The following is a 13170-nucleotide window of genomic DNA, read 5'->3' as shown; positions in this document are numbered from 1 at the left end:
TTTTTTTTAAGAATTTGTTTATTTATGGGCGCCTGGGTGGCTCAGTGGGTTAAGCCGCTGCCTTCGGCTCAGGTCATGATCTCAGGGTCCTGGGATCGAGGCCCGCATCGGGCTCTCTGCTCAGCAGGGAGCCTGCTTCCCTCTCTCTCTCTCTGCCTGCCTCTCCATCTACTTGTGATTTCTCTCTGTCAAATAAATAAATAAAATCTTTAAAAAAAAAAAAAGAATTTGTTTATTTATTTGACAGAGAAGAGAGGACAAGAGCGGGGAGCGGCAGGGAGAGAGCGAGAAGCAGGCTCCCATGGAGTAGAGAGCCTGACATGGGGCTCCATCCCAGGACCCTGGGATCATGACCTGAGCCGAAGGCAGATGCTTAACAGACTGAGCCACCCAGGCGCCCGAGGAATGATTCTTAAATTAGCGGGTTGTTGTTTTTTTTTTTTGGTTAGCTTTACTGAGATGAACTCACATATAGTACAGCTTTCCATTTGCCTCGAGAGATTTACTCCAAGTTGTTTAACTTTTCATCAGAGTGCTTTAATTCCGTGGTTAGATTTCAGGCCGAATGTCTAGGACTAGGGGTCTTACAGTTGTTTCCAGATATGACTTCAAGGGAAGCCTTCAAAGCTGTCATGGACTGTGGTGCTGCTATGAAAAAAAAAAAAAAACTTACAAAAAAAAAAAAAAAAGCCTAAAGCTGCACAAGGAATCTTAGCAACAATGAAGGAAAGCAATTAACTGGTTTCTTAGGGCGCTGGTCTTGTTGGCACCTGTGACCCCTCACTGCCTTTTTCCGTCCACCAGAGGGCAGTGTTCTATTCTACCTAACTGTTGGCTTCCCTTTCACATCCTAGCATTTTAGCTTCTGAACCAGTCCCCAGTGTTTCTCGAAATTTAATTTGCCTAGATTTTTTTATTTTGCTAGACATACACCTTTCATTGCAGTCCAGTGGAGACCTACATCAGGTGCAACTCTATATATGTATGTACAACAGAATCTTCGTAAAATAATACTTGTCTTTACCAGGTGCTGTACACTGGATATTTTCTGTTCTCTTTCATTTAAACAAGTGCCGATCAAAAAAAAGTTTTTTTAAGTGTCAGTCATCACCTAAATTAGGTTCATGATTCACAAATTGGATTGCAGCCCATAATTTGAAACAGACTGCCTTCAAGTTCACTTAGTCTAACATCCTGCGTGTTTGTGGAAATAGAGATGTGGGGTTAGGAAGGGTGTTTGCCTCATCACTGCAGGACTTGGAGCCCCAGCTGGGATGGCTGACTTCTCATCTCTTGCTCTCAGCCCAGTGACATGACTGTCACGGTCCATCCAGTGCTCCAGCCGATCACAGCCACAGCGAAAGAGGGTGTCTATATATGTGTTCTGTTCCCAGCACACTGGGCTTTGCTATACCAAGAAGAGACTCACCGTCAGCAGGGTTTTCTCTTTGGTAATATAATTTCTGTGTCTCAGCCGTCGATTGTCACGCTGGTGCTGGACAGGTAAACTCTTTGGAGTCCTGCCCATGGGTCCTCCCTGATGATTTCTGTTGCCTGGGTGCATTAGCCACTGGCTTAGCAGTGCTCTGTTTTACAGCCCAGAACCCAGGCCTTAGCTCCATCAGCAAATTCCGCAGATGAAAGAGGCAGGGGGCCACTTGCCACGGTCAGAGTGTCTGCTTCCAAAAGGCTGAAGGTGGAGGTTCTCACGTGATCCCCTCCTTGCTCTGTAGAATGCTTCCCAGAGGACATTCAAGATTGACTACCATCACAACCGCTTCCTGAAGGATGGCCAGCCCTTCCGCTACATCTCGGGAAGCATTCACTACTCCCGCGTGCCCCGCTTCTACTGGAAGGACCGGCTGCTGAAGATGAAGATGGCTGGGCTGAACGCCATCCAAACGTAAGTAGGAGGGCACCAGGCTCTCCCCAGGGCCAAGACACCCACACCTGGACAGAGGTACAGCCCCATTCCCAGTGCAGCTAGCACTTTCGTTTCTTGGAATGGGACATGGTGTAATCTGGTGTTCTGAGAGGGGCTTGGCATGAGCTCAACTAGCCCTTCTTTGGATACTTAACCACCCACTGGAAATCACAAAATGAATCTCAGCTGGTGAAGGCAAAGGGGAGTAATAGTGATTGAGCATTTGTCGTGTGTAGGGCACTTTCCATGAAGGACTCCATTTCTTCAGTCCCATCTACAGCTGGTGAAACTAGGATTTACCCAAGTGCGTCTTTTTGGCCAGAGGTCTCCCTAGCATTTAGAGATAACTGTGTTTGTAGGCAGCCACAGCTTCTCTGAGCTCTTGGGGGCATAGGCCATGGTAGGTAGATTCCTGAACCCAGTTTCCCTTTGTGGTTCTGCGGGGTAATTCTAGAGCCTCGAGTTACAGAATTACCCCAATAATGATCTCTCGTCATGTCTTCTGCTGTTGCATGGTGACTAACTGGGGAGAAAGTTGGGGCGGCTGGCCACTCTGGTTTTTACACTACTGATGAGGATTGCAGATAGCCTCTTCAAGATAAGGGGTGAGAAAAATGCAGAGGCAGATCCCTGGGGCCGGGGACCTACCTGCAGTTTAACACTTAGCTCTGGGGGACTAAGGCCATGGGATTGTGGGAAAAGGCCACGAGCCAGGGGTCATCCGAGAGACCTCTGTGATGGCGTTTGTGGCCTAGGCTGAAGGCCGCCAGGGGAACGGGTGGAAGTTTTTGTCATGGCTTCCTGTGTGCTGTTCCTTACAAAATCTTTTGCAGGAGGATACAGGGTCAGAGGTTTGGGGTTTTTGTTGTTTTTCCTTAAAAAGTATTTTCAAGAAAATAAATATACCTCTTATTATCTTAGCATGGATATTTTCATTTTCCCTAGGCCTTACACAGGCATAAATAATTTTTATATAGTAGTACTTCATGTTCATGTAATTCTGGTTTTTTTTTTTTTAAGTCATTACACAGGAACAGGGCTTCCTTGTGGGTCATAAACTTAAACATGTCCTTGCCACCAAGTGTGGTTCCATTGGGAGGCTGCTGGAGGGAGCTGTGTGAGCGTCTGAGGGCTTACACTTATACTGATGGTTCAGAAATGCCCAGATTTCTGAGCTGTTTCCAGGAAGGGGCTGTGTGTGTCTCGGCAGGTATGTGCCCTGGAACTTTCACGAGCCACAGCCAGGACAGTACAAGTTTTCCGGGGAACAGGATGTGGAATATTTTATTAAGCTGGCCCATGAGCTGGGACTGCTGGTCATCCTGAGGCCTGGACCCTACATCTGTGCAGAGTGGGATATGGTGAGTACAGCTGGGCTGGGTTCTGCCTGGCTGGCGTGCACGACCAGCTGGGCTGGCGGCTGGAGATCTGGGGGACAGTGAGTGAGAGCAGTTTCAATAAGTCTCTAATTCCAGAGTGCACTGAGCCTGTCCCTGTAGCTGGATTAGGTGTGTCCTTTACCTTGGAGGTGTCTCAGCAGAGAAGGGCTGGTAAGGGTCAGAAGGCAGGCATCCCCCTCTTGGTGCTCACTCACATGGCTCAGTTTCCCCATTGTAAAAAAAAATGGGTCGTGGTATGGGCTCTGTCTCCCACCCAAGGTAGTCATGAAGCCAAGTGGATAATCTATACAAAGGCTTTGATTCTCCAAACACGGCAGGTGTGTAAAGTCATCTGACTTTAACTCTTGTGTTTCCAATTTCCTTGAAAGTTGCAAACGAGAAAGCCCAGTTAATACCCCTTCTTCATGAAACTTTTTTTCTTCACTGTTAAAATCATTCCTATCCCCTCCCCCATCCCCAGACTTTATAATGGCTTTTCTCTTCCTCTTTTCTCCCCCATCCCCCACCCCCATCCTAGGGAGGATTACCTGCTTGGCTCTTATTAAAAGAATCTATTATTCTCCGTTCTTCAGACCCAGGTAAGTTGTTACAGATGTCTTGAGATTACTTATGATGTCTTTGGACATTTTATATCTAAAGTACCAGGTATTTGGAAGCTGGGGTACTTCTGTCCCTCTGAAAGCTTACTGGAAGTGTGAAGGTTAATCACTGTCCACTGCAGGCATTGCATGTGTGGGAAATAGGGCTCATTTGAACTATTTGACCAGATCTTGCTGATAAACTGGTAGCTTTGAACTGGCATTGGGCCATGTTTGTGGTTTACCGATTCACTTCAATGCTTTCTCTGCCTACTTTCTCAATAAATTACATGGCCAGTGATAGCATCTAGCTAATCAAAATGGCAATTCATTTGTCTGCCTTTACAGAGTGATTTGTAAATGAAGTCTTTTGCTTATCTTTTTAAACAACCAGAAAATATTTTAGCTGTAAATAATCACCCTGATCGGTGAGAAGCTCCCATTTGGCTGCATTTCTGTCTTCTGAAGACTTCAGTTTTTCCTTGTGATGTTAGTGTTGGAGATGGTGATAAGAGCAGCTAACTTTGATTAAATTAAAATAAAATAAAATAAAAGGGAAAAACAGCCAGTAGCGCACTTGCTGGGCCATAAGATAGCTCTATTTCCAACTTTTTGAGGAACCTCTCTACTGTTTTCCAGAGAGGCTACACCAGCTTGCATTCCCACCAACGGTGTAGGAGGGTTCCCCTTTCTCTGCATCCTCGACAACATCTGTTGTTTCCTGACTTGTTAACTTTAGCCATTCTGACTGCTGTGAGGTGGTACCTCACTGTGGTTTTGACCTGTATTTCCCTGATGCTAAGTGATGTTGAGCATTTTTTCATGTGTCTGTTGGCCATTTTGATGTCTTCTTTGGTGAAATGGTGATCTGAAGGGGCACATGCACCCCAACATTGATAGCAACAATGTCCACCATAGCCAAACTATGGAAAGAGCCCAGATGTCCACTGACAGATAAATGGATAAAGAGGATGTGGTTCATATCTACATGGAATATTACTTAGCCATCAAAAAGAATGAAATCTTGCCATTTACAATGAGTTGGATGGAATAAGAGAATATAATGCCAAGTGAACTAAGTCCATCAGAGGAAGACAAATGCCATATGATCTCACTCATATGTGGAATTTAAGAAACAAAACAGACGTGTACAGGGGAAGGGAAGGAAAAATAAAGACAAAAACAGGAGAGGCAAACCATAAGAGACTCTTAACTATGGGGAAGAAACTGAGGGTTCCTGGAGGGGAGGTGGGTGGGGGATGGAGTAACTGGGTGATGGGCATCAAGGACAGCATGTGATGGAATGAGCACTGGGTCTTCGTGCAACTGATGAATCACTGACCTCTACCTCTGAAGCTGACAATACACTATCTGTTATTATATAAATCAAATTCAAATTTATAAACTTGAAAATAATAAAATAAATAAAAAGGAAGAAACAACCTGCCCTACTCTGACAGAGGGAAAGACACACCATTCAGGCATTCTTTTCTTCATTCAACAAACATGGGTTGGATGCCCCCTGGGCTCCAGGCTTGGTGTGTAGTGGCGAGGACAGATACCATGTCTATTGTTCCTTGTCCACTGAGAGCTCATTGAGGAGGTGGCTCCTTGCAAGAGAACTTCCGTGAGACTTCCAGAGCACACAGCCACCCCGTTTCACATCATCATTGAAACCAGCATATCCTGGTCTCAGCTGCCAGCTCCAGGGTAATGAGGCAGACTCGTGTCTGTTTGCAGGAATAGGTATGGAGCGGAGTTAAACCTGTCTTGTTTTTCAGACTACCTTGCAGCCGTGGACAAGTGGCTGGGAGTCCTCCTACCCAGGATGAAGCCTCTCCTCTATCAGAATGGAGGGCCAATCATAACGGTGCAGGTAACCTCGGAGATGAGCAACAGCGGGCGGTGGGGCTGGCTTTCATCCATCTACAGTATATGCAGAAGTGATATGTCTCTGAGCCACACAGATCTGTTTCTTTGCGAGGCAATGCCACAGCTGGTGATTTTATTGAAGTTGCATTGTGGGGAAGCATTATCATTTTAAATGCTGCCATATACCAGGCTGACTGTGCTATAGATGCTATTCAGTTATTCCAGCCACCGTCTCTTTTAGTAGAAGAACTTTAGAGAGGTTGAGGGACTTAGCCAAGGTCACCCAGCCGGTAGGTGGCTGAATCCGGATGGCAGCCTAGGTCCCTTGGTCCACTGATCCTGTGGCCCCTTTCTCTAGTGTCTCTGGCTGCAGGGATGCAGGATAGACTGAATGCTCTGGTGTCTGTCCTGGTTCGGCTCTCAGTTCATGCTGGCACAGGAAGAGGATGCAGTGAATTGGTGGGCCGCTCATTTTTCCCCCCCACTTCCTTCCCTCACTCCCCTTCTTCCATCTCTTCTTTGCTCTGTAAAGACTGTGGTATTATGGAGTAGATCATGTGCCAAGTATTTTCCTTGTGAAAAACTGGGACCTTGACCTATGATACTTTGTGATGTTTGCAGAATTCCCTAGGCTAAAACATTAAAGTGTGTCCATTGGTCATTTGCCAAGGAATAGATGTGATGCTGGCTGCATCCTGAAACAGTGGGGTGCTTGATGACAGAAGTGTGGCCAAGATTTCCCGCTTAGGGCCAATTCCAGGGACAGTGGTAGGGACATATACTGTGGGAAGGGAGCATGGCCGCTCTCTTTGCCTGCAGGTGGAGGTCGAATGAGGCAGTGAGAAGGTGGACCTGGCCAGAGGGACCATGCCGGCACTGCACAGTAAAGAGAGGCCAGGTTGCTGCTCCCAGAGGGGTGACCGGGGAGCTCCGAATGCCCCCCACCTGTCTTGAGTCTGCACTGGTTAAGATATAGGAGCCCATTTTTCTGTATGAGGACTTCAAGGCTGCAACTTGAGTTGTCTTTGCGTGGCTGGGTCTTCTTTCTCTTAATCTCAGGTTTTCTGTAGTCTTTCTCGTTTTCTAGTTTCTGCTTCTTTCCAAGTCACTTTGAATTTTTGCTCACAACTTTTCTGTACCTTTTGGTTATCGAAATGCCACAAAAAGCATAATCGGTTATGAACCCTGGCAGAGGAGAACGATGTTGGCTACACTGGGGGCATTGCTCGCAGCCTTGGACGGGCTGAACTTGACTTTGGGTCCTCCCCAGCCTCCTCCTCCTTTGCCTGTCACACTTCCACCTGCTTGACTGCCACCTAGTCCGTTTGCCCCTTGACCACTAACTAAGGAGTCAGTGAGGAAATTATAGAAGAGTATGAGAAAACAGAAAAATCCAAATTGTCACCTAAATGGCAGGAGCCAGAAGCAGAGCTCTTCGTATTTCAAGGAGATTTCCTTGAATTTTTTTCCCATGCCTTTAAAAAATTTCTTTTTACAGAGTCAGTTTAAACTGTGTGACCAGTTTCTTACCTGATTTTCCTATTTTAGTCTTATTTCATAAGCATTTTTTTACATTATTAAAAATTCTTTGGTATGCCTGGGTGGCTCCGTTGATTGAGCGTCTGACTTTGGTTCAATGTCATGATCCCAGGGTCCTGGGATCAAATCCCACGTTGGGCTCCCTGCTCAGCGGGGAGTCTGCTTCTCTCTCTCCTTCTCGCCTTTCTCATGTTCTCTCTCTCTCCCCCTCTTTCTCTCACAAAGAAAATCTAAAAAAAAAAAATTCTTCCTGCTGCACACCAAATTCATGGTGGCCTCTTGTCATTTGAGGTCAGTCCCAGTAGGCACTCTGTCTGGACACCTACCCAGTTGGCTTAGTTGGTGTCCATGTGACTCTCAGAACCTTGGTTAGTGCCTCTGTTTATGACGTACTTGTTGCAGTCTGTCTGTGTTCATCCCTGACCAAGGGCGTCTCCATTCTCTTCTGTGCCCCGTGTATGTGACTTGGAGCTGTGATGTCACGCCACAGGTCACTATTCCTCACATGCCCACCAGCTGGCTCTAGAATGGAATAGAAAGCCAATGGGTCAGAAAATTGAAATTGCTTTGCAAAATTTTGGTACGCAAAAGATTCTGTAAAAGCTGATTTCTGGGGACGCCTGGGTAGCTCAGTCAGTTAAGCATCTGTCTTCGGCTCAGGTCATGATCCAAGGGTCCTGGGATTGAGACCCACTTTGGGCTCCCTGCCCAGTGGGACCCTGTTCCTCCCTCTCCTCTGCTGCTCCCCCTGCTTGTGCTCTCTTCGCTTTCTCTCTCTGTCAAGTAAATAAATAAAATCTTATTTTAAAAAAAACAAGCTGATTTCCATCTTGTCTACATTCAGGTCATGGGGCAAAATGATGGCTTGACCGTGTTTGTGCTCTTGTCTGGGTGCCTGGAGAGTACAAAAAGATCCCTGTTTGTCTGCAGGCAGGGCAAAAATGAGGCTCTTGTCTTGAGGTGCAGCGAGCCAGCCTGGTCCTTTATTCATCCTAATGACCCAGCCATGTAGCAAATATTCTGTTCTGGAGGGATTAGCTAGTCCAGTGCCATCTAAGCTGGGTGGCCTGTGAGGATGTTCATCACAGTTTGTACCAAGACCACACCTAAGGTAAGTGAAGCCACTGATGCCTATTAATAATACCCAAGACGAAAATGATCAGGAGTGGGGCCCTTTCACTCACAACTTTGCTTCCTCTGGTATATGGGGTATTCATCGCCCTACTTCTACCTGATGTTGTGGAAGATCAGTGACAGTAAAGGTCCCCAGTGCCTTGTGGCTTCATTAAGGAGCTCACAGGATGAGCCCGTTACTCTTGATCGAACAAGGACCGCCGTGGCTGTTTTTGTAAACAAAGGTATGTTGGCACCCGGCCCCGCCCAGTTGTTCTTGTGTGGTCTGTGGCTGCTTTTGCACATCAGTAGCAGAGTTCAGCGGTACACAGAGACCTGTGGCCACAGACGCTAAAATACTTACCCTGTAGCCCTTGACTGAAAAGGTTGACTGACCCCTTGCTCTAGAAAAATCAAGTGTTCCTCTGAATCTCACCATGACTTGTCTGTCTTTTTTTCCTCTCACCTTCCCTGTCTGCACACCACCCCTGTCTCTTTCTGGTTGACTCTAATGTCGAATATGAGTGTCCTCTGAGGAGCTCTGGGAGCCCTGACTGGGTGCCAAGTATTCATGAGGTGACTTGGCTAATCCTCATGACAGCCCCACGAAGGGGACTCGGCCTCTTAACCGATGACGCTGTTTCACAAGCAGAGCCCCGTGGGCAAGAGATAGCACAGCTGACACTTGGGCATGGACAGCTGGGCCTCTGACGCCCATGCCTGCAGCTCTGAGCTGCCTTGCAAACATGGACCTTTTTTTCTAATCTAGCCAAACTGTATTCATGCATTTATTATAAGCCTGTTTATTTTAACATACACTCCTGATAATAGTCATCATGATCCTGCATAGTCAAGGCTTGAAAAAATAAGTGACCTTAGGGGCGCCTGGGTGGCTCAGTGGGTTAAGCCTCTGCCTTTAGCTCAGGTCATGATCTCAGGGTCCTGGGATCGAGCCCCACATTGGGCTCTCTGCTCATTGGGGAGCCTGCTTCCTCCTCTCTCTCTGCCTACTTGTGATCTCTACCTGTCAAATAAATAAATAATCTTTTTTTTTTTTTTTAAAGTGACCTTAAGTGAGCTTTGGGCTGGGCTGCGGTGGTGGGCAGAGAGGAAGACGAAACGCAAAAGCTCTGGCCCACTTAGTTGCTCGAGCTGACCCTGGAGCTAGCTCTGAACTTGTGGATGGCCAGAGGACAAAGGAGCACATACCCATTTAAAGAGATCATGTTAAAAGAGGGGAGAAAAAGAAAATGAGGAAAGTATCTTGCCAGTATTTGCAAAGCTTTTCTTCAAGTGGCTCTCAATTATTTCCAAAGGCACACCTGTAGGATCAATCAAAGTGTCCGGAGCCCCAAGGAGGGGTTTCCTGCTCGTGTGAGGAGCAAAGTCCTCATTTTCCAGGGTGGTTTCAGGACCAGTGAAGCTCTTGGCGCTGGGCATACTCACTACAGTCTGAATCTGCAACATGAAAGTATTATCAGAGGGATCCCCTCTGGGGAGAGAGTCATTCATCGAACTGTTCGGAAAGTAGCCCTGTGCAGAGGGGGGGTGGCATTCAGTTCATCTCCGCCCTTCACAGTCCTGTGCCTCCTCCCTGACTGTCCACGGGCCACACAAAGCTACTGGCCACACAAAGCGAGACAGGGAGTACTCGCTACCTGTCTTCTTCCTGGAACAGTGCCTCTGCCCCTACAGCTGCCCTGGGCAGCCACTGTGGGGAAGCTTCCTTACTGGTCTCTGCCAGCCACCTCTCTTCTGGGGGTTCCCAGTTTCTTGTGCTTATGTTTAATGACTCTGGATCCCAAGGATCACGATTTATTTTGCCTTAAGTGCAGGTTGAAATTGGATGGCCAGGTATTTTTCTCATTTTTGTAAAATTGTGAACTCGGACACCCGTGTGTGGTGTAATCAAGTATTAGGATGGGAATCACCACCCAGTATGGGAACTAGCATGTGGTCAGCACCCGAGAAGTTTCCCTGGTGTCTTTTTCATGGCCGTTCGTTTCTTGATGTTTCTATTTTTAACACCTGTGTATGTACCCAACCCAGAGTTACAGTTTGGTTGGGACCGTTTGAAGTTTCGGTGGGGGACATGCCGTCTGTATTGTTTCCCTCACTCAACGTTGCAGCTCTAAGACTCTTTCATGTATTGGGTGGAGCTGAAGGCCATTCATTTTATTGCTTTACAGCAATGTTTCTTCACCTTGTTTTCACTGTGGCCCCTAAAGAGTCTCTTTAGACACTTTTGTCTAATTCCCCCCCACCCCGAAGAATTGTAATGCTTTCCATCTCCTGTATAAGTGTATGTATATCGGTGCTTTACAGATAAAAAAGAGTAAGGTGTTCTTTTCTCCTATAAGAATCCACGTTCACCTCTTTCGGGGTGCTGTCCACCCCCATCGAGAACTCGAAAAAGTGAAAATGCGTGGCGTGGGGCAGAGTCTCCCCCCCCCCCCCAGCACTGTTGCCCTCCTGCACCTGATAATCCTTTGTTGTGGAGACTGGCAGGCGGGAGGTTTGGGAGCCTCCCTTGGCCTCTACCCACTGGGGAAGCCAGCAGCGCACTCTCTCACCCCCTGCCGCTTGTAACAACCCAGAAGAGCTGCAGACATTGTCATGTGTTCCCTGAGGGGGCGGGGGCGGGGGGAATAATTCCTGGTGGAAAACCACGGATGCTACTGAACACAGACTGAGCATTGGTGATGGAGTACGGAAGGGAGGACCGCCCAAATGTTTGGCAGTAGATCAGGGAAATGATGGTACATCCTTATCCAGCATTTGCCCTCTTGACTGCCATGGACATTTTGCATAGTGTGTTATAGTGCGGAACTAAGGTTACAAGTGGTGCAAGTAATAGGATACCAGTTCTGAGAACAGAGAACACTGACTGTATCGTGTATATTTAGGGTGCGTGTACATGTTTCAATCTGGAAGACTAAGTCGGAATGGTTGTAGCACTTATCTCTAGCTAAAGGAACTAACACATGATTTTTCTATTTTCTTTGCATTTCCCCGCATTTTCTAATATTCTTCCATGGGGAGATCTTATTCGTGTAACATTTAAAGTATCTATTATGTAGTATAGGCTAGAAAGTCACTCCAATCCGAAACCGACCTGGTGGTTTTTGTTTTTCTTTCTTTGGTGGAGTGGGAAGTAGTAAAAGGTAAGTTTTTATGCTGAGCTGCTCTTTGGAAAATGAACTCGGAGGATCGAGATTAGTAAGTATTTTTGGCAATCGTTGGTCCTTGTCATCTCACAGATGCCCAGGTACGGTCTGCTGGCACTAGAATGAGCATATTGGGCTCTCCTGATTCCCCCGCTTATTCTGTGACTTGTAGGTTGAAAACGAATACGGCAGCTACTTCACCTGTGATTACGACTACCTGCGCTTCCTGCAGAAGCTCTTCCACTACCACCTGGGCAAGGACGTGCTCCTGTTCACCACGGATGGGGCACTTGAGCCGTTCCTGCAGTGCGGGGCCCTGCAGGGACTCTATGCCACAGTGGACTTCGGACCAGGTCGGTGTTTGTAATCACAGTCAAACCCAGCTCAGGCCGTGCAGGCTGGGCAGTGAAACCCACCAGTCGCTCAGGGCAGCTGTGTTTTAAGTGGGTACATTGAATGAGATCTCTCAGATTTTCTGTTACCAAGGAACAGGTGAAATGGAAGAATGAATAAAGCAGCCTCCAGTGTACAGGTGATTTCATTTAAGCTGATTGGCACTTTAGGGGCAAGAGCTCTGTTTTTAGCACTGGTGAGCACACCTGGAGCCCAGAGCCCGGGGCTCTGTTGTCTTAGGGACTGCTGCCGGGAGCTCTGCCCCGAAGCAGTCACCTTTCAGGGCTGTCCCTTTGGGCCTGTCCGCCCAGAGTGCTGGGAACTTCCCTGCCCTCCTGTTCTGAACTCAGTGCTATAAACAGTGAGGGCCCACAGGTGGTCAGTAGATGCCACACAGATTGTCTCCTCTGGCTCTGGAGGCTCTGGGAGCAAGGCTGGTGGGGGGCTCCTGGCTGTTGTAAATGTTAAGACATTTAATGTTAAGAAAGCAGCTTTCATGTAGGACCTGCCACCGACAAGGTAGCGTGTACTCCTGAAAAGGCTCCCAGATTGGACTTGCTTTTACCTTGCTATGCTGTGAAGGACGTTATTGGGACAACCTAATTTTTTTGAATCAATTCTGTAGATTAGATAATAGGATTGTCTCCATGTTAATTTCCTGTTTTTTATAATTTTATTGTGTTTATTTATGTAAAGGATGCTCTTGCTCTTAGGGAACGTGCACTGAAATATTTAGGGGTAAAGGGCCCTCCTGTGTGCAACTTACTGACAAACGACTCAGAAAAAAATAAGTGTGTTGAGAGAGAGAGAGACAGAGACACTGATAAAGCAAGCGTGGCAAAATATTAACAATTGGGGAATCTTGGTTCTTTGGGATTATGAGTTCTTTATTCTCACAACTCTTTAAGTTTGAGATGATTTCAAAATAAGTGTTAACTCCCTTCCCGTCTACCCTAAAAAAAAAGCCTACTCTTCAAGTACCCTGATGACCCCACTGCCTTGTTGGCTGAGAGGTACGACAGCCCACTCACATTCCACATGCAGCGCTGGGTCTCTCTCTCAAGACAGGTGTACAGAAGACTGAAGTTGAACTTTGATTTTTTATTTTTTTAAATTTTTACTTATTTTTTTAAAATTTCTTTTCAGTGTTCCAGACTTCATTGTTTATGCACCACACCCAGTGC

General features: G+C 46.9%; 1 protein-coding gene across 3 annotated transcripts in view; it reads left to right on the top strand.

Moving 5' to 3' along the window:
• Window positions 1–13170, top strand: part of GLB1 (galactosidase beta 1) — an 80180-nt gene that overhangs the window by 18527 nt on the left and 48483 nt on the right. For all 3 annotated transcript variants that reach the window (XM_059162191.1, XM_059162189.1, XM_059162190.1), the window contains exons 2-6: window positions 1734–1903; window positions 3135–3285; window positions 3842–3902; window positions 5684–5778; window positions 11766–11946. In XM_059162191.1, coding sequence (XP_059018174.1) covers window positions 1734–1903; window positions 3135–3285; window positions 3842–3902; window positions 5684–5778; window positions 11766–11946 — 658 coding nt within the window. The remainder of the gene's footprint in view (window positions 1–1733; window positions 1904–3134; window positions 3286–3841; window positions 3903–5683; window positions 5779–11765; window positions 11947–13170) is intronic.

The sequence above is a fragment of the Mustela lutreola genome, chromosome 2 (assembly GCF_030435805.1).
Source record: "Mustela lutreola isolate mMusLut2 chromosome 2, mMusLut2.pri, whole genome shotgun sequence".
Classification (NCBI taxonomy): Eukaryota; Metazoa; Chordata; class Mammalia; order Carnivora; family Mustelidae; genus Mustela; species Mustela lutreola.
The sequence above is the reverse complement of the archived record's forward strand: the minus strand, read 5'-3'. Positions and strand labels throughout refer to the sequence as shown.